The sequence below is a fragment of the Rattus norvegicus genome, chromosome 2 (assembly GCF_036323735.1).
Source record: "Rattus norvegicus strain BN/NHsdMcwi chromosome 2, GRCr8, whole genome shotgun sequence".
In the NCBI taxonomy this organism is placed as follows: domain Eukaryota; kingdom Metazoa; phylum Chordata; class Mammalia; order Rodentia; family Muridae; genus Rattus; species Rattus norvegicus.
In genome coordinates, this window is record NC_086020.1 from 137,421,516 (window position 1) to 137,449,097 (window position 27,582).

At 45.9% G+C, this 27,582-nt stretch overlaps 2 protein-coding genes across 13 annotated transcripts in view; one reads left to right on the forward strand and one right to left on the reverse strand.

Annotated features, from left to right (window-relative positions):
• The first annotated feature begins 558 nt into the window (after nucleotides 1-558).
• Noct (nocturnin) lies at nucleotides 559-20,767 on the forward strand. Of its 2 annotated transcripts, none has more exons than NM_138526.1 (3): nucleotides 559-964; nucleotides 16,616-16,885; nucleotides 18,835-20,767. In NM_138526.1, the coding sequence occupies exons 1-3, from the start codon at nucleotides 784-786 to the stop codon at nucleotides 19,668-19,670; spliced, it is 1,287 nt and encodes a 428-aa protein (NP_612535.1). In that variant the 5' UTR covers nucleotides 559-783; the 3' UTR covers nucleotides 19,671-20,767. The 2 variants fall into 2 exon arrangements, with proteins under 2 accessions (NP_612535.1, XP_038958189.1); XM_039102261.2 differs by lacking the exon at nucleotides 559-964 and adding an exon at nucleotides 1,028-1,198 and having other exon boundaries at nucleotides 18,835-20,764.
• A 3,504-nt stretch (nucleotides 20,768-24,271) lies between these two features.
• The window catches only part of Elf2 (E74 like ETS transcription factor 2), a 90,726-nt gene continuing 87,415 nt past the window's right edge, over nucleotides 24,272-27,582 (reverse strand). For all 11 annotated transcript variants that reach the window (XM_063282069.1, XM_006232325.5, XM_063282068.1 and 8 more), the window contains 2 exons: nucleotides 26,526-26,876; nucleotides 24,272-26,048 (listed from right to left, as the gene is read on the reverse strand). In XM_063282069.1, coding sequence (XP_063138139.1) covers nucleotides 25,430-26,048; nucleotides 26,526-26,876 — 970 coding nt within the window. In that variant the 3' untranslated portion in view covers nucleotides 24,272-25,429. The remainder of the gene's footprint in view (nucleotides 26,049-26,525; nucleotides 26,877-27,582) is intronic.

Sequence of the window (27,582 nt, forward strand, 5' to 3'; positions counted from 1 at the left end):
GGTTTTATTTTTTTAGGTTTTTGTTTTTCCCCTAATTCCCTTAGCCTTCATTTTCCACAACTAAAGAGCTGTTTCCCAGGTGTGGGTTCCAGCCCTCCAATCATGGTCCATCTCCACGGCCAATCCTAACAGACCCTCTGGCAGTACAGGCGCTCCACGCCCTGCTGTCAGTTTCCGCACCTCGTGCTTGGGAAGCGGATGCTTGTTGCAGCCGCCTCAGAAGTAGTCAGCGCTTCCCGGTAGCTAATCTCCATTACCGCCACGGAGCGTGGAGCTGACCGCCCTCCGAGGACGTTCTCACAGACACGCGCTCGCACACACTCAGCGCTGGAACCAACCCGGGATTCCCAGCCTGTGGACGCTTCCATTGCAGCCGGCGGGAGAGGGCGCGGGCTCACGGAACGCCTCTCTAACGAATTCCTGCGGCGTTGGCCATCCGCCAGCCTCCACCCCGTGGACAATCTACTGTCTCTCTCTCTCTAGTCCAGAGGGTTCATTCCCGGCCGGAGCTGTCCCCGTCTGACTGCACCCAGGCCGTGCGCCCGGATTCCCCCGTAGCCGCAGCGTGGTAGCGCTCGCCCCGCCGCCGCTCGCCGGTTGCTCCCCGGCGCTAGCCAGCTCGCCTCAGTGAGCCACTGCCGCCGCCGCGTCCGCCTCACTACACTGCTTGCCCGGTCGGCGCCGAGGGACGAGGAGGAAGGAGCACACCGCAGCGCAGCGGTCCCAAACCTCCACCGCCGCCCGCCTCGCTCGGCCCGGCTCGTCAGCGCGGCGGCGCCCGGCATGTATCAGAGCCCGCGGCGGCTCTGCTCGGCCCTGCTGCTCAGGGACGCCCCCGGCCTGCGCCGCACACTCGTGCCCGGCCCGCGCCGAACGCTCGCCCCGCCGGTGCTCGGATCCCGGCCCGCGTCCCCACAACTGCAGGCGGCGGCCTCGGGCGCCGCGAGGTCGCGTCCCCGAACAGGTGAGCGGGAGCGCGGAATGAATGGGCGCCGCGGGCTGGTCCCCGGCGCTCGCCGCGGCGTCGCGTCTAGAGGGAGCAGACGCTGCTCAGGGGGCCTCGCTTTCCACGTTCGTGTCTGATCTACCTGAAGCCCGGGTGTCCACAATGACCCCAGTAGCTAACGCTTCATTTTACCCACCCGGGTGCAAGGAGGTTACGTTTTGATTGCAGACTGCTTGTGGACATCTTTATGAGGTGGGGAAAATACCTAAAAATGACAGGATCGTGGGTTTGCAGGGCCTGCGGGCTCTGAATTTTCTCAAAGCCCTATTACTAATAGCACATGTTACCTCTTCCTGGAAAGGGGTCTCCCACTGCGTCTTAAATCCCTGCGTGAAGCTGACTCTAGATGAGCCTTTCATCAAGAGTCAGTTCTGTGCATCATCTGTGTTTTAAGTGTCCCCTTTTCTGCCCAAAAGCAGATTGTGACGATCGCAAACTACATACAAATTAAGTATGGCTTTTAAATGAGTAGTTTCTCCCTCAAATCTAGCAATTACTTCATGTAGGCTCTCCTTCAAAACCAGCAATTACTCCATAACACTTCTCCAGAAAGTGTAATTTGATTGTTACCTCAAATTAGGTTATTGCCGTCTAACCTACGGATGCTGTAACCATACTTATTTTACTAGAGTACATTTTGATAGGGTTTTGGATTAATTTAAGGACAGAGTGCACATTAGAAAGTATAGATTCCCTGCGGCTGTCTTTTGTTGCTTTTTTTTTTTTTTTTTTTTTTTCAAGACATGGCTGTGGCTGTTCTAAACCTTAACTATGTAGACCAGGCTGGATTCCAATTTATAGAGATCCACCCGCCTCAGCCTAGCGAATGCTGGGATTAAAGGCTTGCTGTACAAGTAAGTTATCATCTGAATCTGATTGAAGCCAACACCTTAAACTGTCCACAATCATATTACTGGCAGATATTTAGAGTGGTTTTGTTTTGTTTTAGCTAACCAGTTAAAATGGGTGTGGTGGCACACATCTATGATCTCAGCACTCAGGAGGCTGAGGCTGGAAGACCAACATTTGGAGTGCCACAACCCCGATACAGGAGAATCTGTTGTGGGTGTTCCGTTTTACCGGGCAGTGGTGGCACTCATCTTTATCCCAGCACTCTGAAGGCAGAGGCAGGCAGATCTCTGAGTTTGAGGCCAACCTGGTCTACAGAGTGAGTTCCAGGACAGCCAGGGCTTTTTCAGAGGCACCCTGACTCAAAGAGGAAGGAAGGACTTTTGAAAATCTAGGGCCGTGGGTCTATAAAACTTCGGTGGGTTGTGAAATAACTGTCGGGATGGACAGCATCCCAGTAACACCAGCAGTAGCTGCTGGTGGTGTTTTCCTGTCGGAGGGACGTTATTAGGTCTGAAGGTGGAAAGGTTGGCTGGCACCAGCTCATTTTAAATCCCGCTCCAACTCCTTCAGATTTGTCATTAGGCACATCTGTGAATGGAGGGAGCTTGTGCAATACAGATCAAGGACAGCTGTGATAAGGGAGTCAGAGTGTGCAGTGTGAGGCTTCCACTGATGGCTGATGCATTTCTTTAAAAGTAGTTTGAAAACCCTTGGATTGATGGGTAAAAACCCATACGTAGGGTAGGGTAGAGGGAAGTGGTAGACTGTGGGGCTTTTAACATGCAACGGGCCTAGCAAAAAAGAAAAATTGCAGGATTTTTATGGTACTTAAACTGTTTTCAACTGGACAGGGTGTAGGCAAGTTTCCTGATCTTGTAGCTTTGGAGGGAAGATGCAGCCATTGATTCTGCTGCTCATTCTCACACTGTGTCACCATAGCTTTCATACAGAAGTGTATTGAGGATTCTGAGCTTCAGGCTATTCAAAAGCGCTTACATTACAAAGGAAATGGCAAAGATGCTTGCTACCAAGCCTGAAGACCTCAAGTCCTTCAAGGTGCTCTCTGGCATCCACATGTGCCTACACGCATACAGCAAATGGGTATCATTTCTAGATTTTAAAGAGGGGAGATTTAAGCAGATGTGGTGATTCAGGCTGGAACCTTTTTGTTTTGTTTTTGAGAGAGTCTCAAGGTAGTACTTGCTGTCCCGGAACCCTGCACACAAGTGCTGGGATTAAAGGTGTGTAGCCTGGCCAGGAGCAGATGTTGAATTCAAGGCCAGCCTGGGATGCAGATAATGGTTCCAAGTACTGTGTTCTTTAGGGAGAGAGGGTTTTTCACCAAGGTCTGTTTGATGAAAACTTTTAGTCCAATAGTGACATTTTTGCTGTGACAAGGTGGGGGCAACCTGTAATGATAACTCTTGATGCTTTCAGGGGTCAGAAGGTGGCAGCATACGGAGCTAGACTTGAAAGAGAAAATACAGACAGCTAGACGTGCTGGGACACACCTTCATCCCAGCACTCTGGGAGGCATAGGCTGGCAGGTCTCTGAGTTCAAGGCCAGCCTGGTCTACAGAGTGACAGAAACCCAGAGAGAGAGAGAGACAGAGACAGACAGACAGACATGAAAGTGAAACATCTGAGGAAACAGCAGAAAGGAAAGAGAAGAAGGACCTCTAAGGCATTAAAAGAGGGCAGAGAAACATTTTGATTTCTGCTTAAGAATTCAGATTATTGAAATTTTTTTTTTTTTTTTTTTGGAACTGGGGACCGAACCCAGGGCCTTGCACTTGCTAGGTGAGCACTCTACCACTGAGCTAAATCCCCAACCCCAGATTATTGAACTTGATAAATCAAAATTGAACACCCAGGTTCCACATTATGAAAAAGAAATAGCAAGAGCTCAAATCCCTTTTATTTCTTCCTTTTCACTTTTTAAATAAAGATTCATTTTGTGAAAGTTGTTTTGTGTGCCTCTTATCCCACGGGTGTGGAAGTGCCTGAGGAGGCCAGAAGAGGGCACCAGACCCTGGGGTGTTTTTAGGAGAGGCCAGATGATGGAAGGATCCTGAGGAGCAGCAATGCTCTGACTATCGAACTGTCTCTAGTCCCCCACCTTCCCTTTTCTTTCTTAGGGTTAAACCTAGATGCTTGCTCGTGGTAAGCAGGTGGTGGTGGTAGTGGTGGTTCTTTTCCTTTTTCTCTTTCTCCTCCTCCTCCTCCTCCTCCTCCTCCTCCTCTTCTTCCTCCTCCTCCTTCTTCTTTTCCTTCCTTCCTTCCTTCCTTTTGAGAAAAGGGTCTCATGCTGTCCAGGCTGACCTTAAACATTCGTATGGGACTATAGATAACCTCAAACTCCCTGATTTTTCTGCCTTTACTACAAAATGCAAGGATTATAGGCATGGGCCACTAGGCCAAGCAAACACATTGTCCCTAAAAGCCCCAAACTTGTTAAAAGGCTCTGAAGAAGCCGAAAGCTTTCTCCGACTCTTGTGAGGTTGTGAGTGCCAACACATTCACAGTCTAACCTGCATCGTGCAATTAAAAGCTTAGAGGATGAGCACCTCCAGAGTTATCACATACTATGTGGGCTTAAAAGGGAACCTTGGGGCCCACCTCAGCATTTTGCTTTTCACTCCAAAGACAGCAGCCCACAGTAAGGCAACAGTTGCCACAGTTACGGTGCCACAAGGATGCAGAGAGTCGTCTGTGGGCAGGGAAATGCTGTTCTCCAGATCCTCCTCCTCCTCCTCAGTTAATGAAGAGTTGGCTGGATGCCTGCTCTGCACCACTGGAACACGGTGCTTTCTTCTTGGAACAGTTTAAAGGCAAATAGCAGCTCAGTAGAAAAGACATCTTTATTTAGTAGGCCCCTTAACCATGTGAATAAGCAAGCTGTTTATGAGAAAGAGGAGATGGCAGACTTGTTATTATCAGGCTTCTCCAGAACACACGCTTTTCCTTGTGGAGAACTAAGCTATCATTTTCCTGTAGTAGTCAGTGGTAACAGTTGAAATGCCGAGGGGGAGTGGGAGTGGTGCTTAGGTTAATAACCAGGGCTGCAGAATGGGAATCAGTGGATGGACGTTTGCAAATCTTCTGACCTTGCCTGCTTTGTCTTGATGCCAGATGGCACCTAGAAGGGATTAACACATCAACTGAGAGCACTGTACCCACAAACTTTGTTGAACGGTGTACTCAACCAAGTGTTCCAGTGTTCCAGGTGCCAATTACAGCAGGAATTGAGAACAGCAATCCAGATTGGTCTGGCCAGATTGCTGTGGGGGGAAAACTTTGGAGTGGGAGAGAAGAGGTCAGAAGACAGTAGATTCCCTGGAATTAGTTATAAGCCCTGGGGAAGAGCAGCCAGCATCTTAACTGCTGAGCCAGCCGCTTCTTAGAACTTTGAGGAGCCCTGGAGAGGGTTCTGAAAGAGTGGGCTTTACTTGAAGTAGAAGTAGGCAGTGTCCTGGTGTCTTGGGAAAAGGAGGAAGGGAGACTGAGAGCCATGGCCTCAGTGGTTACTGTACCTCAGGAAAGACTTAGAACTTGGGAGGGATGCACCATGAAACCATCTGGTTAGCTAAGATGTCCCGGTTATCTTTGTGCTGTGCTAAGAGTTGAACTGGGAGCCGCCCTTACGCATGCTAGACAATTCCTGAGACACCGAGCTACATCTCTAACCCTTAAATCTGTTACGTTCTGTAGTAGGGAACAACAGCCTTCTTGTAGAAAGATGAAAACTACACAGCCTCATGTAAGGCTCGAAACACTCTTGGGATGAGTGAGATGTAGGCAAGAGTGTTCAAGAGGAAGAAAGAAAAAGGATGCAGCTCTCTTAACTTTTTTTCTTCCCACTATCAAAAACTGTCAGGAGCCCACTCTGGCTTTCCAGTCTCTGATACCAACCAGTTGAGGCTGAACATTTGGTGTCCTGGCACGCCCAGGTGGACGGACGGAGTGAGGAGGCTGGCTTCACTTAGGGCTTTAGAAGCCTGCCCTATTTTTTTTTTTAATTGATGCATTTCTTACACCTTCAAAAATTAGAGACTGGTATTAGATGGTAAGGTTTGTGCAAAAAGGGTACATTTTAAAGTCGCTTTCCCTGCTTCTCGAGAATTCGTGTAGTATGAAAAGGCCAGTGTTTGTTTTCTCTACGCAGCAAGTTTGAGGCTAACCTGGGAGGCATAAGATCCTGCCTCAAGAAGTAAATAATACAATAAAGTCAGGGGATGTAACTTGGTGACAGAACTCTTCATTCAGTCCCATACCAACAAGAAGTGCTGTGATCGCCTGTCTAGGGAGTCCCTCAGTCCTAGATAGAACACTGTTCTCTCAGTCTTCTGTGTCTCCCATAACTGCCCTTCCCACACCTAAATCCAACGCTGGGCTTTGAACCCTGTGCCTCTTGCAGGCTAGGTGGACACTACCACTGAGCTACATTCCCAGTTTGCATGGCTCTAATTTGGAAGGGAATTTGGAAAGTGGCAGTTAGGCTCTCTGTAAAATGAGGAAACCAGCAGAGACCACCCTCTTGGCCATGGGTAAGGAAGGCTGCCTTCTGTGCTCTCCTTCCCTGCTCAGAAATACCCTTGAAAAGTGAGCAAGATAGCACAAGCTTGTAATGCCAGCCCACCCTCCCTCAAGAGGCTGATGCCAGAGGATTTCAAGTTCGAAACCTGCCTGGTCTGCACAGGGAGGTCCTGTCTCGAAAACAACAGCAAGGAAAATCAAAGGGGAAAATCTAAGTAAACATTCCTGGAAGTTTATTCATAGACTGCTCCTGATCTGGTGTGCTTCACTTTAGGACAGGCCTCTCAAGGCCTTACTTGTGTACCCCCTTCTTTATAGAGCTTTACCTGATTGTTTCCTGCAAGCATGAGAAGGGTAAGGCTGAAACCAGTGCAGCTGTTTATATCTTTTGTACCTATCTTGTTTGTTCATTTATGTGTATGTGCCTGTACACATGTGTAGGTTCTTGGGGAGGTCATAAGAGAGTATGGGACCACACGGAGCTGGAGTTAAAGGAGGTTGTAAGAAACCAACATGGGTGCCAAGAGTTTGGTCTATCAATGGCATAACTTCTGGCTTTCTAATTAATTTTTTAAATTTTAAATTTTTTTTTTTAGTTTTATTTATGTGTGTGAATGTTTTGCCTGTATATGTGTATATATGTGTTAGACATGTGTTCATAGTACCCTGGGAAATCACGTACGTGATCTTCTCGCCCCAGAGTTAGAGATGCCTGTGAGTCATGACCTATGAATTAGGAACCAAACCCAGGTCTTCTGTAAGAGCAGTAACCACTCTGAACCACAGAGACATCTTTACAGCCCTAGGTTTTTTAGAATGTAGGTGCTTTATTCTCAAAAGATCTTAGGAAGAAAAAAAATGTAGATATATATTCTGTTTTGTTAACTTGATCTAGAACCAACAGGCCCACTGACTTATGTTATGCCGGATAACCAGTTTTCATTTTTTAAAATAATGTACACTTCTTCTTTAGTTGAGTTTTATTGCTTGTGACAGGTCTCATCAAATAGCCCAGTGGAAGGAATTCACTGTGAGACCTAGGCTGGCTTCAAATTCAATATGTAGTAAAGATTGAACTTGAACCTTTGTCATCCTGGCTTACCCTCCCAAGTGACTACAGCCATATGCTTCCACTCCCAGAAGGTTCTGGAAATTCTTGTATGAAATCATTTTTCCTTGTTTTTGAAGTGACAGTAAAATTGGTTGATTTCATCATATCTGTGAAACTCTGAGGAAACAGTGGGTGAAAGCAGGTGAGGAGACAGATAGACTTATAGGTCTTTCTTAAGGTCTCTTAAGACCAGATAGGTCTTAACTAAGTCGCCCTGTCTGGCCTGGAACTTACTAGATAGATGAGCCCATCCTTGAACTCACAGAGATCCACCTGTATCTGCCTCCCTGGTGCTAAGATTAAAGATACAAACCATCATTTCCAGTGACATTTTAATAAAAATATGAGTTGGCAGACTTTCTCTGAAGAGCCATCTAGTAAATGTTTAGCTTCCTGGCCCATGTTGTAGCCCCTGAAGTTGCAGTGTCTGAGTATCCACAGGTGGTATATAATATACACTTTTATGGACATTGAAATTTGAAGTTTGCAGTTTTTTCCACGTGTCCTGGAATATTACTGCTAGTATTTTTCTCAACTACTTATCAGTGTAGAAGAAAGTAATGGTATTTCATAGCTTAGCAGCAGCACAGTGCCAGGGCAGCAGTAGGGTTGGACCATCGTGTGGACCCTGTTGTAGAGAACTCTGTGTTGTCAGCAGAATATTCCCCCGGGCTTTTCCACAGCATCTCGGGGTCTTACTAACTCAGGGGTGACGGCACCAGACTGCTGTGCTTCCCCACCCATCTCTTTAGAGCGTTATTCTAGAACCCAGCTTAGGACAGCAGTTGGCCAGTTGATAAGCATTTGGGCACCAAGCATGTTAAAGTAGGTTTTATTTGTTTTTGAGAGCGTGCAATGGTGTGTGTAAAAGGATTTCTTTAGAGATATTTTCTAATAAGGCTGACAGGGACTGAAAATATGGCTCAGCCTTCTCTGGAACATGCTTTGGCTGTCTCATCTCATCTCTGACTTTCTGCCCGCTGTTCATGGATTATGACACCGTGTCGAGGTGTTTGTATTTTTAGACGCATTAGATTGAGAGTCATGACCTTCACTGGATATCTCTGAAAATGCCACCCAGGTCATGACACTGCTTTGTACACTCTGTGCTGTACCAGTGTGTGAGCCTAAGTGGCAGTGACGTCGACAGATGAAGGAGGAGAAACTTGACCTCTGACGGTTCCTGGCACCAAGTCCGGGCTGCTGTGTGTACCTGGCCTCTCCCTGCAGTCGTCAGTGCTGCTGGAGACGCTGACACTCGGCAGTCCAAGGTGCTCGCAACTTTCTTCAGGGCCCAACTACAGCCCCTAACATCAGTGTCAGCGTATGGAATGGGGACTCGTGCGATTGCTGGAAGGGTAATGAGAACACAGGATCTGACATTGTAACAGCCTGCTCTTGAACTATTAGAGAACTGCTAACCATTCAGATACGATAGGCACATCCAGTCAGTCTTACAGAGCTATAATTAATTGATTTAAGCAGAATGTTAAAGATCGAACTCTGGTCCTGATCATACTATGCAAGCACTTCACCGATTGGACTACATATATATCATTTAAACTTGGGAAACTATGTTCTCATGTGTAAAGTTAAACTGCAGGCAGCCTGCCAAAGGCTATGTGCTTTGCTGATAAAAATTTATTTATTTTGCCATTATGGGTAAATGCTCGACCACCGTATGTCTTCAGCCCTGTTAATTATTCTAAAGTACCATACTGTGTATACTGTCCCTGCCCTTGTGCTAGCTGTCTCATGCCCAGGACATGATGGTACACACTGCTAATCCCAGCACTTGGGATGCGAAAGGAGAAATGGGTCAAATATCCAAGGACAGCTAAAGCTAAAAAAGAAAAAAAAAACACATCTGGTAAAGAAAAGAAAAAGCTATTAATAATATATGTGTATACACCTAGATGTGAGTGCTTGAATATTTGATTCCTTCAAAGTACACTAAATATGCAGTATAGTTAATATCCAGCGGTCTCATGTCACTTGTGTGACCTTTCACTTGCTTGCCCTGAAGGTGGCCACATTTATTCAGGAACTCTAGTAAACCAATGAGAAAATGAGCTGATTAGCTTAGCCTTTTGAGGTAGTTGAATGTTTGGCCAGCAGATGGCAGCATTGGGCTACTGGTACTTGTCACAGGCATGTTGGTGTGAATGTCATTGTTCCAGGTTTCTCTAGACCTAAGTTTGATCAGCTTCCAAATCTCCCTAGGCGTGACCTGAGACATTCCTGGATTTCACTTATTACTTTAACTGGGTCGTGTTGTATAAACTCAAACCAGAAAACCTCCACTGACCAGAGAGTTGGATGTCAGTAGTTGCTGGATAACTACAGGAGAGAGCACAGTGAGGAGCGGTGTCTTCTGATTGCTGCTAGGACCACTTTGGGTCTCAACCTTTGAGATTGCCTCCATTGATCTCCTTAGAAATGTAAAGCTGCCTTACTTAAGGTCACAGTCACAGCCAGGAGCTGTGGCTTCCCAGTCCGGTACTTACCTAGCCAATATAAAACCCTGGGTTCGGCCTCCAGCTCTGAAGAGAAAGGTCTAGATAAAGCTAGATATGGTCTTTTTATTGTTTGATGTAGTGTGGGGCGGTGGAGACTGGGTCTAGCTGTGTAAACCCTAGCTGGCCTGGAACTGTAAAGACCAGGTTGGCCTTGAACTTGAAGCAATCTTCTTGCCTCTGCTCTGAGTGCTACGATCACAAGTTCTAATGCGCCCACTGATACAAACTTCATCACATTCTTTTAGTAGGATAAGGTAATATGTACTTTCATCTCAGCGCTCAGGAGGCAGAGAGAGGCAGGAGGATCTGGAGTTCAAAACCAGCCTGGTGTCTAGAGCTAGTTCCAGGACACCCAAGGCTACAGGAGGAAATCCCGTCAACAGAAACAGAATTCTCTGAATTTCTTTGTTTATTTTGAGACAGCCCAAGTTGGCTTTGAACTTATATCCAGAAATACAAAATGGATTGTTGTTGAGCCTGTGTTCACTGCTAGAGTGCCATTATCTTCTGAAGAACGATAATTAGATGGTGCATCAAGACAAGACAGGTGAATTCCATCCACCAGCCTCCCCGCCACTTCCCACCCCCTGAAATGTATACTGGCTAGGTTTGCGAGTTAATTGGTCACAAGCTAGAGTCATGAGGAAGGAGCCTCAGCTGAGGAAAAGCCTCCATGAGACCCAGCTGTGAGGCATTTTCTCAATTAGTGATCAATGGGAGAGGGCCCAGCCCATGGTGGGTGGTGCCACTCGTGGGTTCTATAAGAAAGCAGGCTAAACAAGCCATGAGAAGCTTGCCAGTAAGCAGTACATGGCCTTCCATGGCCTCTGCTTCAGCTCCTGACTCCGGTTCAAGCCTTGCCTGAGCTCCTGTAGTGACATCCTCCAGTGGGAAGACCTGAGTGTGGAATCGTGAGCTGAGTGAGCCTTCCCTCACGCTTGCTTTCCAGTTGCAGCAGTAGAAACCCTAACTAGGACAAAACGTAAACAAATTCAGGCAGTGTGTGGATCTGTGTCTCTCTTATCTTTATAATAACTCTGAACTTACAAAAGTAAGAGATGTAGCATGTAAACTGTGCTTAGATGGTAGTGTAAACTAGATTGTGTAACGACAGACAGCCGTGATGAAAACGTATTGTACAATTGGTTGCCTCTAGTGAGTTGAGAAAATAGGAGAAAGGGCAGAATGTCTTCAAGATTTGCATATTGGTAGATCTCAGCCTTGCTTGTAAACTAGAGTATTGTGAAGAGTTTTAGGTGCTCCCCCAAACTAGTCCACACTCTTGGGTTATATGAGGAGTGCTAGGCTTAACCCCCGGGCATATTTTTGAAGCTCCTCGTGATTAAACAGTGAGCCAGCCTGGGGAATCATTGGTCCATGATGTCAGTTGTGTTTAGGCCTAGTGATTGCTTTCAGGTGCAATGTGCTTAGGTGTTTGCGTATTGCAAGGAATGGTGCTGTTGGGTTGCTCATTCTGCAGCAGGCTCCTTAAAATTAGGCTGGTTCTCACTCTGCTGGTTGACTAAATGAAAACTGGCATTTCCCCTTCATTACCACTTAAGAGCCAGGTGAAACTGTAAAACTTCCCTGCTGCTCGCCTTTGAATATCCTATATAACTCCAGAAATGCATAGCACATGGCTGCTAGAAGTATTTATAGTCCAAAGGAGAAAATGGCGGGGAATGCTTTTCAACTGAAATAAAAGCAAAGCCATCTGTCTGCATGTCAGCCCTTCACATGCCTTGGGGTGTAGCTCAGTGGTGGGGCACTGGCTTAGTGTGACAAGACCCTGTGTTCTATAAACACAGCAGTCCGTGTTTCATAACAGCCTGTGACATACTTGACCTGTATTCAGATGATGATTCTGAGATGCTCTTTTTAATCTTGAGTTTTCATTTCTCTTCAGCTGAAAGTAAAATTCCTGTGCTAACCCGATTTTCACTTTTTAAAATAATAAACTTTTCAGAGTAGCGATACCATTTTAAGTCTGCGCTGTCTGCAGGTACTTAAGGCTCCAATTAGTTTGTTATGGCTCATGCTTTTTGAGTATTGTGCTTAAGAACTCTTTGCCTAACTCACAGACACAAGATTTCCCCCACACTTTTCTAAGAAGTTTAATTTTTAGCTGAACAAGGTGGCTCATACCTGTAACAGCAGCCCTTGGGAGCCTAGTAGTAGGCAGGTATGGGCTACAGTGTGAGACCCCGCCTCTCAAGTTGAGTTGTTTATTGTACGGGGGTGGGGTTGAACCTAGGGCTTTGGAATGCATGCTAGACAAATGCTCCATCACTGAGTTGCAGTCCCTACCTTGATTAATTTTACTGACATAGGGTCTCACTAAATTGCCCTAGCGGGTTTGAACTTACTGTGTTGGCTACTCAGATATACAACTCACAATTCCCCCCCACTCCCCACCCCCACCCTCTAGAGGAACTGGAATTACAGTTCGTGCCAGAGGCCTTTTCCTCTTGGGTAGGCTGGGGTAATGTTTGGGGAGAGGTCCACAAAGGTTGAGTTGCTCCTGTCACATGTGAGAGTGCATGCACTTGACTGAGTCACTGACGTGCTGTGGTTTGTTTGCCAGCTTCTCCAAGAACCTGCTCGCTCTCTCTCTCTTTTTTTTTTTTTTTCCGGAGCTGGGGGCCCGAACTCAGGGCCTTGTGCTTCCTAGGTAAGCGCTCTACCACTGAGCTAAATCCCCAGCCCCCTGCTCTCTCTTTCTTAAATTACTTGGAATCTTCTAGAAGGACCAACTTCCCTACATTTCCTCCCATTTGTTTACTTCTTATGGTTTCATGGAGATTTGTTTTAGCCCTTGGTGGGTGTGTTTTGTCATCATTCATTCATTCACTGAGGCAGTCTGTGTAGTCTTGGCTGTTCTGAGACTCACTCTGGGTAGACCAGGCCTCTGCCTCCTGTGTCCTGAGCGGCACTGCTGGCCTATGTGCTAACGCTACATCTGTCCCACTGGCGGGCTCTGGCCATTGAGGTGTCTTTCAAGTTGGTTCTTTTCTTTGGTTCACTTACTTATTTTCCTTGTCCCAGTCATTTTTCCAAGGACTCTGGGTTCCATTTGTGGGTTTGTTTCTTTTTAATTTTTATTTGTCCATATGAGTGTATGGCACTTGTGTGTAGATACCAAGGAGGCTATGCGGTGGTATTAGACCATTTGGAACTAGTTACCAATAGCGAGCCAGCTTCCTGCTGTGGATACTGGTACTGAACCAGCCCCCAGTTATTTGATTGGATTTTGTTTTGTTTTATTGATTAATTTATTCTATGTGTATGGGTGTTTTAGCCTGTATGTTGTATGCACCACATGCATACCTGGTGCCCAGAGGGTGCCGGATACCCTGGTACTAGAGTTATGGTTGTAAACATAATGGAGCTGGGAACTGTGAAGCCAGGTCCTTTCTAAGAGCGACAAGTAATCCTAACTGATAATCCTCTCTCCAGCACTGCATACCTCACACTCCAGGTTGGTTGGATTTTGAGGACAGCATTAAACACAAGATATGTTTGCCGCAATGCTATATGCTGTGTGTTTTAGTTCTCAGGAATGTATGTCTGTGAGCGAGAGCCCGGTGTACACGCGGGTGCCCATGCGTGTACACACACACACACACACACACACACACACACACACTCTGTGTTATATCCATGTTTATACATCACAGGAAGGTAAGCTTGAATGCTTGAATTCCCACTGCTGTTAGATACTCATGTGACAGAATCCCTCGTCTTTCTTCCTTTACCTAGAGTAACTAGCAACTTATAGAAGAAAGTGTTTAACTGGGTTTACAGTTGCAAAGGACTGGAGCTCAGGATGGCGGTGCAACGGCTTAGTGGCAGAGCAGCTAAGAACTCACTGCCCAAACCTCAGATAAGGCAGATGGGGCATGCTGGGAATGGAGAGGTTGTTTGTTTGTTTTTGAAACCTCAAAGCCCCACCCTAGTGGCACACCCCTTCCAATAAGGCCAAACTTCCCAATCCTAATCCTCCAATTTCACCAACTGGGACCACCTATCCAAGCCTAGGAGGCTTTGGATGCCATTCTCACTCAAACCACAACCCCCGGACCCACCATTCTCACTGCACAGGCTGCTTTTCTAGGAGTTCCCTGTCCTGCCTAGCAGCCACCACTCCTGCAAACTCTGGTTTCGTTTCCTGTGATTCCTCCAGGGAACCTCACAGTCACCTGTGGGACCTGGCTTCTGTCACTTTGAGAATGCATATAAGATATTCCTCTTAGAGTCGCTCACGCTTCTTACTTACCACTCCTGTTTTATTATTTTATGGACGTTCTACACTAATTTAACTGTTCACATACTGAAGGCATCATGGTTGCTAGTTACTAACATCTATAAGCCCTACCAAGCCCTGTGTCTTTCAAAATAATTAGCTACACATGTCAATAATAAAATTCATAGTGAAGCCATCAGGACTGAGTTATGTGTGAGAACTTAATTATTTAATTACCCTTGTTTCTCTGCTAGAATGTCCACCACTGTCCTTACCTGAACTTCAGTAGCTTTCATGAATAATATCGTATGCTCTTTGTCTTTGTTGAACATCAAAATAACTTTCATATTTTGTCAACATTTTTAGTGTCTTGGAGAGGGACATGTGTTTCATAAGCTTCCTCAGGCTGTTGTACCAGAAGCCAGAGAGAATGTGCCTTATGCACTCACCCGCACTCACAGACATAGCATCTCAACATCCCAAAAACAATGCTCAGACTAGTTGTACATTTTTCTCCTTTTTAGGCAAAATTTTCTCAAAATAACTTCTTTTATTCCCTCCTCCCCTCATACTGACACCAAAATAAGAAATTTCTCTTGTCACTAAAGTTCGCTGTTTCACTAATTCCAGCTCCTCATCTGGCTTCAGTTGTCAGCAATACTGGGTGCAAGTCCTCAGTTCCTCATGAAATATCTTACAAAATGTTCTGCATCTTTCTCCCCCGGGCTCGCCTTTGTGGATTTTCAGCCTTCACAAGCTGTGCCTCACCCCCTCCATCTCTGTCCAGTGGTGGTGGAGTACCAGGCCTTGCACTTTCCAGGCAGACCTCTCTCTGAGCTACCTGATTCACACTGTCTTCCCAAGGGCCTGCTCTCACATGTTGGGCCGCTCTGCACTGAGTTAGGCAAGCTGGCCCTAAAGTCACTTTAGCCAGACAAACCTAGAACTCTGGATCCTGCTGCCTCAGCCTCCCAAGTACCTGGGATCATAAACGAGTACTACATGGCTGTGTGTGAGCACTGCCCTCTGATGTTTCTCTTCTGTCTGTCCGTATTGCCCTACAGTGTAGTGGGGTTTCTATGTTGGTTTTGAGACATAATAGCATTCAAGGTAGTAACCCTGGCTGGTCTGGAAATAATTGTATACACCAGACTAGCAAACTCAGAAATCCGACTGCCACTGCCTCCTGAGTGCAGGGATTAAATCAAATAATCAACTCTGAATTCTTTCATACTTGCTCTGCCTCTGTCCAGACTGCCCTTCAGTAGATCCGTTGGGATTATTTTCGTACTTTTACATTTTTTGAAAATCCATCCTGGACCATTACAGATAAGCAATTTCTCTGCTACCAGATTCCTATCTCACCTCTCCTGTAAGTTATGCTGTCTGAGAACAAGGGTTTGTTCTGTTTGTTCACTGGTGTGTTTACAGGAGGCTAGGGTAGCGTCTGATGCACAGTGGGCGTGCATTGAAACACTGCGTGTGAGATGTTCATCTGCAGATGTGGGTTGTGCTTGTTGAGGGAAACAGGTTGATGAGGGGGTTACTGTGATGGGCTGGGTAAGTGGTGTGTATTCATAAGTGATGCTGTATCTCCAAGTCCCTCTTAGAGGTTATTTTTTGTTTATTTTTGAGATAGGGTCTCACTATGTAGCTCTGGCTGGCCTGGAACTTGCCGTGGACTGACCTGGAGGTAACAGATCTGCCTGCCTCTGCCCCAAGCCCTGGGGTTAAAGTTTTGAGTGTTCAACCATGCCAGCTTTCTTTTTTGGTTCTTTTTTTCGGAGCTGGGGACCGAACCCAGGGCCTTGAGCTTCCTAAGCAAGCGCTCTACCACTGAGCTAAATCCCCAACCCCCCATGCCAGCTTTCTTAAAGACTTTTCTGATTATTTTTGGCACTTGGCTGGGTCTCAGGTAATTTGACCTCAAAATCACCTTGAATGCTAGTATGTGATAAGCCGATGTCGTAGACAGACTGGCCTTGAACTCAGATCTGCCTGCCTTTCCCTCTGGGATTAAAGTGCACCACCACTGCCTGGCACAAAAACCATTCTTAAAGATAAAAACTTGGGAGAAGAGTGTGTATTTTGTTACAGGATGCTTGCATAAGGCTGGGTGTGTAAAGACAGAGCAGTTATGAGGTTACATGAAGAAGCTTAGTTTTGCAAGACATTCGTTAGCAGCAACACTTAAAGTGCCTGTGCCTGTAAGCAGCTGGAGCCCAGAAGCTCCATTACTCCACTAGAGATGGCTGGATGCCCACAGACTGGCGGTGTGGCCCTGCCTCACGCTGGTATGGACAGTGAAGGCACTAACAGCTGGCTCTGTGACTCTTTCCTGCCTGCAGTGAGTCCCATGGGAAACGGCACCAGCCGGCTGTACAGCGCCCTCGCCAAGACCATCAACAGCAGTGCAGCCGCTCAGCACCCGGAGTATTTGGTGTCAGCTGACCCCGAACATCTGGAGCCCATCGATCCTAAGGAACTTCTCGAGGAATGCAGGGCTGTGCTGCATACCCGGCCACCCCGATACCAGAGGGATTTTGTGGACCTGAGGACAGATTGCTCCAGTAGCCATCCTCCCATTAGAGTTATGCAGTGGAACATCCTCGCTCAAGGTATGGCTGAGCAGTTAAGTCTACAGCAGCTTCCGTTCCCAGGCCCTCCTGTGTGAGGGATGAATGTGGGTGATTTCTCTTTAGCACCTTGGTGGGAGAGCCTTAGGCATTCTGTTGCCAACAGCCTGAGCCCGGGGCAGGCAGCATTTACACGCAACAAACTGAATGGGTAGTAGGGACAGTGTGTGGGGCAGCAGTTGAGACTAGCTGTAGATGGCCTTGGCGACTAGCTGGGTGACTGCCAGAGTGTGAGGCCTTGTCTCAAAACAAAACCACAGAACACAAGGCCCTGGGTTCGGTCCCCAGCTCCGGAAAGAAAAAAAAAAAAGAAAGAAAACAACCACAGAGATACTGCTTGCCCAGTTCCTAGCACTCAGGAGGCAGAGGCAGGCAAAATCTCAGAGTTCCAGACCAGCCAGGGCCATACAAAGAAACTTTGTCGTGGGGGAGGGAAGAATTTTTAAAAATTGTGGCAGGAAAAAGGGCCCCGGTTGGGGATTTAGCTCAGTGGTAGAGTGCTTGCCTAGCAAGCACAAGGCCCTGGGTTCGGTCAAAGAAAAAAAAAGGGGGGGGGGGCTTTTATTATACCTGCTGGATTAAAAGCTAGATTTATCAATCATTTTATGTGGTATTAATACATATCTAGTAGTTGAATTGTAAGCAAAAGTGTCTTTGCAGGTAAAGGGATAGCTCAGTGGTTAAGAACTGGAACCGGCTTTTCCTGAGGCGGGGGCGGGGGCGGGGGTGGTGGGGAGGGTTTGATTACCACTCTCCACAGCAAACGGCTCCAGGGAATGCACTGCCTCTGGCCTCTGCAGGCTCCTGCACTCGTGTGCTTACTCCCCTTACACCAGTTAGGAATAGGGTTTTTTCTTTTGGGGACAGGGTGCGGGGGTGTGTGTGTTTGTTTTTCTGAGACAGGGTTTCTCTGTATAGTTCTGGCTGTCCTAGAACTAGCTCTGTGGACCAGGCTGGACTTGATCCGCAAGCCTCTGCATCCCAGTGCTGAAATTAAAGGTGTGTGCCCACCACCACCTGACTCACCGATCTTTTATAAAGTATCTTTACTTGCTCTTTGGCGATTTCACACATAAATACCCTGTATGTTGGCCTGTGTTACCCCCATCCACCCTGACCAGCTGCTCTTTGATTCTATTCCCTGGTGTTCATTCATAAGGAGAAAAGCTACTCATCTGTCCCATTCATTTTGAGTACTATCTATATCCATTCACCTGGCTTTCTTATGTCAGTGTTAAAACTAGTGTTTATTTAAGTCAACAAGTGTTTATGTCCCCAGGACTGTGAAGAATGGTTTCTCAAAACCTAAAAGCAAGTCTTAGATCCTAGAATACAGCTATATGAACTGTTTTTTGTATATGAAAACCCTGGTGCCTGCTTCAGCAGCTAGTGCGAGGTTATTTCATCTGGGGGTGTTACTGCCACTTAGACAGACCTGCTCCAGCATCCAAGGCAAATGTCAGGCTTCCAAGCCTCTACTCCCTAGATTTATTTTAGAATTTATTTATTTATTTATTTATTTATTTATTTATTTGTTATTTTATGCCTATGAGTAAGTACACTGTGGACACTTCAGACACACCAGAAGAGAGTATTGGATCCCATTACAGATGGTCATAAGCCACCATGTGGTTGCTGGGAATTGAACTCAGGACCTCTGGAGGAGCAGTCTGTGCTCTTAACCGCTGAGCCATCTCTCCAGCCCTTTCTGTTTTCTCTTTTCCTTTTTAGTCATTTGCTCCATATGTAGCCTTAGCTGGCTTGAAGCTTAGTTAAATAGTCCCCAATGGCCTTGAACTCAGGGAGATCCACCTGTCTCAGCCTTCCCAGTACTGAAATTTTAAGGGTGTACCCAACCACACGTGTTGTCCCCATTTTCTTTGAGGTGATGGGTCTGTAGAAGCTGACAGATGTTTGGCTTTTCATTTCAGCTCTCGGGGAAGGCAAAGACAACTTTGTCCAGTGTCCTGTGGAAGCCCTCAAATGGGAGGAGAGGAAATGCCTTATCCTGGAGGAAATCCTGGCTTACCAGCCAGATATATTATGCCTCCAAGAAGTGGACCACTATTTTGACACCTTCCAACCACTCCTTAGTAGACTGGGCTATCAAGGCACATTTTTCCCCAAGCCCTGGTCACCATGTCTAGATGTGGAGCACAACAATGGTCCAGATGGCTGTGCCTTATTTTTTCTCCAAAGCCGATTCAAGCTCATCAACAGCACCAATATTAGGCTGACAGCCATGACCCTAAAAACCAATCAGGTGGCCATTGCACAGACCCTGGAGTGCAAGGAGTCTGGGCGACAGTTCTGCATTGCTGTCACCCACTTAAAAGCACGCACTGGCTGGGAGCGGTTCCGATCAGCTCAGGGATGTGACCTCCTCCAGAACCTGCAGAACATCACAGAGGGCGCAAAGATCCCGCTGATAGTCTGCGGGGACTTCAATGCAGAGCCAACCGAAGAGGTCTACAAACACTTTGCTTCCTCCAGCCTCAACCTCAACAGCGCCTACAAGCTCCTGAGCCCCGATGGACAGTCAGAGCCTCCCTACACAACCTGGAAGATCCGGACCTCAGGGGAGTGTCGCCACACGCTGGACTACATCTGGTACTCCAGACATGCTCTGAGTGTCACGTCTGCTCTGGACCTGCTCACCGAAGAACAGATTGGGCCTAACCGGCTCCCATCCTTCCATTACCCTTCAGACCACCTGTCACTAGTGTGTGACTTCAGCTTTAACGAGGAGCCTGATGAACTTTTATAAACCCTTTCATCTTAGCCACAAGAGTCTTAACCAGGGATGTTTTGGGAAACTGAACTAGGATAGGAAATTGCCTGGAAAAGGACACCCAGTTTCTGCCACTTAACTCTCCATTTCCAGCATGCCCATGGGAAAAATATCGTTCACAAACCTTTCCAGTTAAAACCTGCATTGAGAAGGTGTTTGCACTCCAGTCCGAGTGTGTGCTGTCATCCGTGTACCGTCCTCTCCCCGTTAGGGGCATGAGTAGCATAGGCTTTCTTGTGTTTTAGTTGAGGGTATTCTAAAGCCCAGTTTGTGAGCCCTTCAGAATTCAAAGTAAGATGTAGGAAGTTTTCTAGAGATCATTTCAAGTTATTTATTTGTGGGATTTTTAAATGTCAGTGGGAAATGCATGGTAATATTTATTTTTTATATCTTCATGTAAAATTTCGTGGATTATATAGCATTGTGGACATTTTAGAACCATGCAGGTACAGACTTAATTCCTTAAAACTTAAAAAGGATTTTATTTGCTGATCTGACAGAATGTACACTAAGGAACTATTTACCCCTGGGGGATTTGTGGCTTCATATGAATGTTCTTCACAAATAATCCGTTTGCTATGCCTCCAACTTCCTCATTGTGTTTCAGAGATTCTGTAGCGTTCGGTTCTAGTTTCCACTGTAGTCACTGTCGGGTATTTGTGCCTTTTCTGTTGTGATGACATTGGTAGATGTGAAGATTACTCCATCACTTCTTCTGCAATGTGCTTTTTACAAGTAGCTTGAGAACAGTTGCTAAGAATATTAGTGAGACATCCTATCAAGATGCCAGGTGTGATCCCAACACTCAGCTGAGACAAGGAAGTCTGTCTTGGAGGCCAGCTTGGGCTGTATATCAAGACCCTCTCTCAAAAAAAATCCCGAAGACAGCCAGATGATTGGGTTCAAATTTTCTAAAAAAAAATGTAAGAGTCAAAAAGATAACCTGGAGTTCTCTTCCAATTGTTGAAGCCTCTTCCAAACAAAATAACTGACCAGTGTGGTAAGATGGTAAATAGCTTAATGTCTGAGTTCTGAATATTACCTAATATTAATAAACGAACTTACAAACACTGCTTGTAATATCTTGTCTCTTTAGTCTACAAGGAATCTGGCAGTTAGTTTGGATCTTGTAATATATGGTGGCACACACTATCCGTTTGTACACTGAATTTTCATCACTTAACAGAAGTAACTACACATTCAAGCTTCTGGGTACCTTGGTGCCCTTCAGATGTCGTGGGCTCGATGCAGACACAGATACTCACCAGGGGCCAACAGTATTTTACCTTAGAGGACTTGGAGTAACTCAACAGTTCAAGGCCATTTAGAGCTGAGGTAGCTCAGAGGTGGAGCACTTCTCTAGCTCATGTGAGTCTCCCCAAATACCAGGGGAAAACACAACTACCATCAGGACATGGTAGTGCCCTGGGAGAGTTCATAGCCATTCTCAATTACAAAGCAAGTTCAAGGGCAGCCTAGGATATATGAAACCCTATTTTAAAAAACAAAATGAGAGAGAGATGGTTGTTCAACAGATTTGCAGTCAGTAGCTTAGCCACTAGTAATGTCCTTGTTTCTCACCCTTTATCCTCTTTGCCTAACCTTTTTTGATACACTTTGTAGCCCAGGCTGGCCTGGTGCTATGTAAAGATGACCTCAAATTGGCAGCAGTGTTCCTGTCTCGGTGTCCCAGTGCTAGAATTACCGTGTGAGCTTCCACACCCAGCTTTGCTCATCATCCTGATTTTCCAAGGCCAGACCTTATTCTTTTCTAGCTCCCTTTCCCAACATACCGCAGAGTATGTTCCAGTCCCCAGCCTCAAGAGTAGATCCACCTGAATAAGGCTTCCAATGCCTACTATGGGAATAGAATGGATATAATGTCTCCATAAGAAAATGCATTGACAGTAGCAAAGAAACAGGTGGGCAGGATGCTAGTAAATTTAAAGAAATCACAATGGGGTAATGAAATCCACTTTTATTTATTTTGGCTTTTTTGGCACACTAGCTTCCTGATATCTCAGTAGTCTGAAGCAGAAGGATGATGCTTTTCCTATAACCTGGGCTACATAGCCAGACCTTACTGGAGGGAAGGAAGGCATGCGTGAGATACCATCAACAGGGCTTGGGGAGTGAGGGCTTTGAGATCGCTTACAGATCCTGGGCAGAAGTTAAGGGATGTTAATACTAAACGGAACAGTTTAATCCAGCACTCAGGAAGAGCTGCGATGTGGCAATTAGATAAAATAAGCTAGTAAGATTTAGTCAAAATCTAATCTGGACCAAGATTTGGTAGGAGAAAACCTGGGCAGCTGCCTGAACAGCTCTCACAACGTGATCACTTTAGTAAACAGTAGTGTCTGCTTGTGCAGCACATACCAACTCATTTCATTCCTTCCACACGCCAAACCCTACAGACAAAACCTTTGCCGCAAATCAAACCAGGCCTGAGGAGAGCCACTTAGGCCGATAATAAGCCCGAGGCATGCCATGGAAAAACCAAATTGACTTTGGGAAACAGTGTAAGGCACAAGATTTGATGGGGGAGGTGAGGCTGAGAGTGCCTGAGTGGAGGGACCGTTAGCATTGCTGCTCTTGCAGAGGACTCAGGTTCCCAGCAACCACATGGCAGCTCTCATGGTAACTCCAGTTCCACGCACTCCAACTCATTCTGGCCTCCATGGGCACCTCATACATGTGGCACACAATCACATATGTAAGCACATAAAAGGAAATTATATCTGAAGATGTAGTGTGGGGCGTCTGAGATGACTCACGAGTAACTGACTTCAGAACCTTGTCCTGATCTCCATGCATGTACACTAACTTTTTAAAGATTTATTATTGATGTATGAGTACACTGTCACTGTCTTCAGACACACCAGAAGAGGGCATCGGATCCCATTACAGATGGGTGTGAGCCACCATGTGGTTGCTGGAACCTCAGTAACTGCTGAGTCATCTCCCCAGCTCACACTTTAAAAGCATTTTCAGAATTGTGTTTGACTTGGAAACTAGGCTATTGGTGAATTTCAATGAGCACTGCAGACTAACTTCCCATTGAGAAAAAAAGTGGTCTGGTAGAAAATACTGAATGACCGACTGTTAACTATTGGGCCGGGGAAAGAGATGCTTCTGAATAAGAGGCACCTTCCTGAGAGACACAAGGACGGTTGCTGACGTGAGATCTTCTGGGGTCTCTGCAGATGTACTCGGTCATCTGGTGAGAAGGCTGGAACTGCTACTGGAAAGTCACCTAAGGAGTAAACACAAACTGTTGATCACAGTGCAAAGGCCTGGAGAGGCTGGAAAATGCATCAAGCCATGGGTTTGTAGCTCTTCTCCAAAAACCTTGGACACAAAGTGTAAACACAGTATACTGGCTAATCATTCAGAGTGGCCAAGTCCAAAAGCTGCAGTTACATTTGCAAATCTAGACATTTATCTGAGACGTTTTCTGCTGCTTTTAGTAGAAGAGAGTTCAAATCAACTAACTGAATGCGGAAGTATGTGCTTAAACTTTAGTACCGTGAGCTGCTGAGACTTGTTAGCCAAGGTAAACAAATTCTGTGGCTCAGGTCCAAGGTCCTGAACTTCTGAAAAAGGAGTTTAAGAGACAAGACCAAAAAGATAACTGCACGGTGTTGGTTTTGACAGCTGAAGCACTTAAGGTATACTTTAAGAGGTTAATTTTGAGGGTAACTCTCAAAGGGGTAAGAATCAAATCACCCTAGGTTTTTAAAAGTTTCAGAATGTGACCTGGAGAGATGGTTTAGCAGTTCAGTGTTGGCTGCACTTCTAGAGGACCAGGTTCAAAACCCAAAGTGCAGCTCACAACCATCTTGGTAACTGGAGCTGCAGTGGATCTGACACCCACTCTGGCCTCCTCAGGAACAAGTGTACACAGCCATGCCAACAAAACATCCATACATATAATTTTTTAAATCAGTTTAGTTTTTTTAAAAAGGCTAGAAAGGGTACTTTTATAAAAATCTTTGCTGCTATAAATAGCATTAAATATACAAAGGCCGAAAAATGTTCAGCAGTTCATCTAAATTTCTAAAAAGGCAACTTTTTCTTTGTGGAAGAGAATACTAAGATGAAGAGGAGGATCTAATTATAATTGTGTGACACTAAGAAACTCGTAATTCTCTGGTACTTAGCCTGCACCTGTATAGGCCAGGCCATCACTTCCCGCCCATAAAAGGTCTATCGGGGAAACAAACGGTCCAACTGAATGGAAGTGACTCAGTACATGTGAGGTGCTAGGACAGACAGACCCAGGAGCCTGCACATGCCAGGCACACCGCCTACTGCTAGTGCTAAAAGTGTTTCACGTGTATAAGTCCATTACGTGTGGCCAACTAGAACGCTGTTAAGTCCGTGATTATAGTTACAAAGAAAGTGCAGAGAGTTGCCAAATATCTCTATAATGGGACAAAGCCTACCTAAACCGGAACAGCATTTCTTTGGTAGTCATTAAGAAAACACCAGATTTCTGTTGCATAATTAAAACGACATCCTGGACTGGCTTTTGAGTATTGTGAAAAATATCACCAGAGACCAAAACCACAAGATAAATTTCACTTCTATATTTCAAAACCTACTTGAATACACTTTGAAACAAGAGTACAACAAAATAGAATATACTTCAAATGTTGAATATACAAACTATTATAGTTCAAATCTGAACACTGGTACTTTCCCTCTTAAATGTCAACTAAAAAAGAAAAAGAGAAAAAAGGGAGAAAAGGAAAAAGAATGAGAAAGGAAACAAACACCAGGTATCAGAGCTACCTGGCGAGTTCATGCGAGCCTGAATGTCAAATGACAGAAGAACTGATACCGGTGTGTCTGCGGACGGAAGGACGGACGGACGGACGGACGGACGGCAGGGTGACTTGAGCGGCGCAGGGATGGTACAGTCAAGGGCCAGAGCCAACTGTTAATCTCTTCACAAGTAAGAAACCGACAGACTTAAACTACCATAGAAAATGTTACATGGAAACTCTATAACAATACTGTGCTAGGTACAAGATTTTTAAAATTTTTCTTTTAATAAAAAAGCTTTACACAAGCCATTAGCTTATTTCAAGAAAGGAAACTGAAAATTAGTCTAAGGCCTTTGTTTTAAAACAGCTTAAGCTATGATATATATATATATATATTCAAAATCAAAAAATAAAACAAAACAAACAAACAAAAGCGCACTAGATCTTGCTATCCTCTCTCTCTGTGAAGCTTTTGGATCACTCAGTTCACATTCTAGAATACCTGTATTAGCAGAGTCTTCACATAGCACCAGTTAAGTGAGCACTGCGAGAGCCCAGTGCTAATTGCTGGTATGCATATAAAATGCATCAAAAAATGCTATTTGTAACAATGACATCACCCATCCCAACCCCGCCCCTCTGAAAACTATGTAACCTCTTACAGGTGTTAGTGTTCCAACTCTTAGTGTAACGGGAGATTGTAGTGAGCTGCTTGGTCCCTTTCAGTCTTTTTTCTTATTGAGGGTTCAGTTGTTCTTACTTTAAGAGGCAGTTTTCTGTCAGCATCTCAATGTGTAGTTCACTTCCCACTGAAACATGGGATAGGTAATTTATTTCCAGTAAGTCTGATTGCTTTCTTCTATGCACAGTTGTTTGAAAGTCCTCCTCTGCCTTTTCCCGATGACTTCCCTTGCAAATGTCTGTCAGTACAACACTAACAGTCTGAAGTCCCTGGGAGCTTGCTTATTTCTCACACGTCACCAGCCCTTCGGTTTTCATAGTCACAGGAAGGGCGATAGCAGAGGGCGCACTGACAACCACTACATGGGTTACTGTCTTATTTCCGTCTGCCCCCTTTTCTTCTACCAGCTGCAAAGTTTTCACATCGTGTTCCTGCTTTTTGGCTTCTGATTTAACCTCTGGCCCTTTTATGACCGCACTGATAACTCGAGGAGGAGTCTGGCCAGAAGCCTGCTGAGCGGGCACAGATAGTCTCATCACAGGTGTACCGTGGGCTATTGAAACAGGGGTGAGCGCTCTCACAGCCAGGGGGGTTCCAACAAGGCTAATGCTTCCTGACCCAGTCAGATTTGACTTTGTCTGCAGCTGACACTGTGCAAGCTGGGTAGCGGGGATGGTGATAATCTTGGCAGGCTGCATGGTGATTCTGTCTCCATTCTCAGCGGAGGCTGGCATCACAGTCGGGACCGTCTGGATGACTACTTTTGGAGAGCTGGCTGTAGCTGGACTGGTGCTGGTTATTAATGGTGTGCCTGCATTGACTGACTGAACTGCCACAGTGGAAATCTTTTGACCCAGTGATGTCATTACCACAGGGACTTGCATTGCCACACGAACTGTCCTGGTGGATTAAAAACAGGCTGGTTATATTTAACATTAAATGGGAAAATGAGTCTCATGGTAAATAAAAATCCAAATGCCTAAAATCAATGTTCCTGACTTTTACAGCTGCAATGACTGGACCTAGGGTCTCCTGCATGCTAATCAAGTGCAGACCACTGAGCTATGTCCCCAGCTTTTTGGGGCAAGGTCTTGCTAACTTATTGCTAGCTTAGAATTCATACTCTGTAGCACAGGCAGACCTTGAACTTGTAATTCTCCTGCCTCAACCTCCAAAGTACTTAGGACTACAGGTGTGTTCCACTGTATATAGCTAAAAGTATACTTGAAAAAATCCAGCACTTTAACATGTTACTACAGCGTTGGCCCACACAGATTAAACAAGGAGCACTCAAACACTCAAACAAGGAGCATGTTCATTTGTTCCAAGGAGCACTCAAACACAAGCCCTGTGCTACAGTTCTACCGTCTCCCTCACCTTGGAGCTGCTGCTGCTGACACGGGTGCTGTGGTGGTAGGACACCTGGATGAAGCATCGTGAGCAGGGGAAGTGATGTTCACAACTCTAGTCACACCCTTCTCTGCTCTGGAGCAGTTCATAGGAGATGAGTTTTTCCCACCTCGGACGGCAGTCGCTGCCTTCAGGAGACTTTCTGCAGATAGTGACACTCGTTCTAAAGACTTGTCATCAGCAGCTGCTGCCAAGTCTTCCGGGCAAGTCTCACTTTTGTCATCATCAATGACCACTATGTTTTTGGGCATGTCCTTGAACTGATATACGAGCCTCTGTCCTTCAACCTTTGCAAGAATTCCCCTTTGGTAGTAGTATCTGTAAGGGAAAAATGACTAAATCAACCAAATGTACTATCATCTTCTCCAATAAAACCACAGCAGCGAACATGTGACAGAAACATTTACTTATTCCTGTAGATGGGAGCTCCTTCCACTTGGACTACACCTAAGAATACAGGTTTGGTGACAATGAGGTTGGTATGTCACACCCCAGGTTCCTGTGCTGGTGAATACTGACTGTCAAGTTGACAAGATCTAGAAGCATGTGGGGCTGACTGGACTCAGCTGAAATGGAAGACCCAACATGACTGAGGGCAGCGCTCCTCTATGACTCAGATTCTCAGACCAAGTAAAAAGGGGAAGCCAGCTCAGCAGCATTCATCGCTGTTCTCTGGCCAGGGATGATGCGAATCCCATCACATGCCCTTCCTTCAGTTGCTTCTGTCACATCAGTGAGAAGGAGCTAACACAGCTGTGACATTGGCATGTCCAAAACAGCCTAGCACTGAGGACTGAACCTAGAGACTCCCTGCTAGGAAGATGCTACCTAGCTTATCTCCAGCAACCCACGGCCTCCTCTCTTATAGACCAGGCTAGCTTTCAACTCCACACTGACCCTCCTTCCTCCACCTCCTGCGTGACATCACAGTATGTTCTGCCATGGCCACCTTGTCTCTATTTTAAAGAAAAGCTTAACCTAGACCCAGAATAACTTATTGGTAATATATGCAACTCTAATTTGT

Excerpts from the sequence above, each read along its gene's own strand:
- Noct (NM_138526.1), top strand. The coding sequence starts at position 784 with ATGTATCAGAGCCCGCGGCGGCTCTGCTCGGCCCTGCTGCTCAGGGAC. Across the intron at positions 965-16,615 it reads GAGGTCGCGTCCCCGAACAG|TGAGTCCCATGGGAAACGGC; the intron begins GTGAGCGGGAGC and ends TCCTGCCTGCAG. Across the intron at positions 16,886-18,834 it reads GTGGAACATCCTCGCTCAAG|CTCTCGGGGAAGGCAAAGAC; the intron begins GTATGGCTGAGC and ends TTTTCATTTCAG.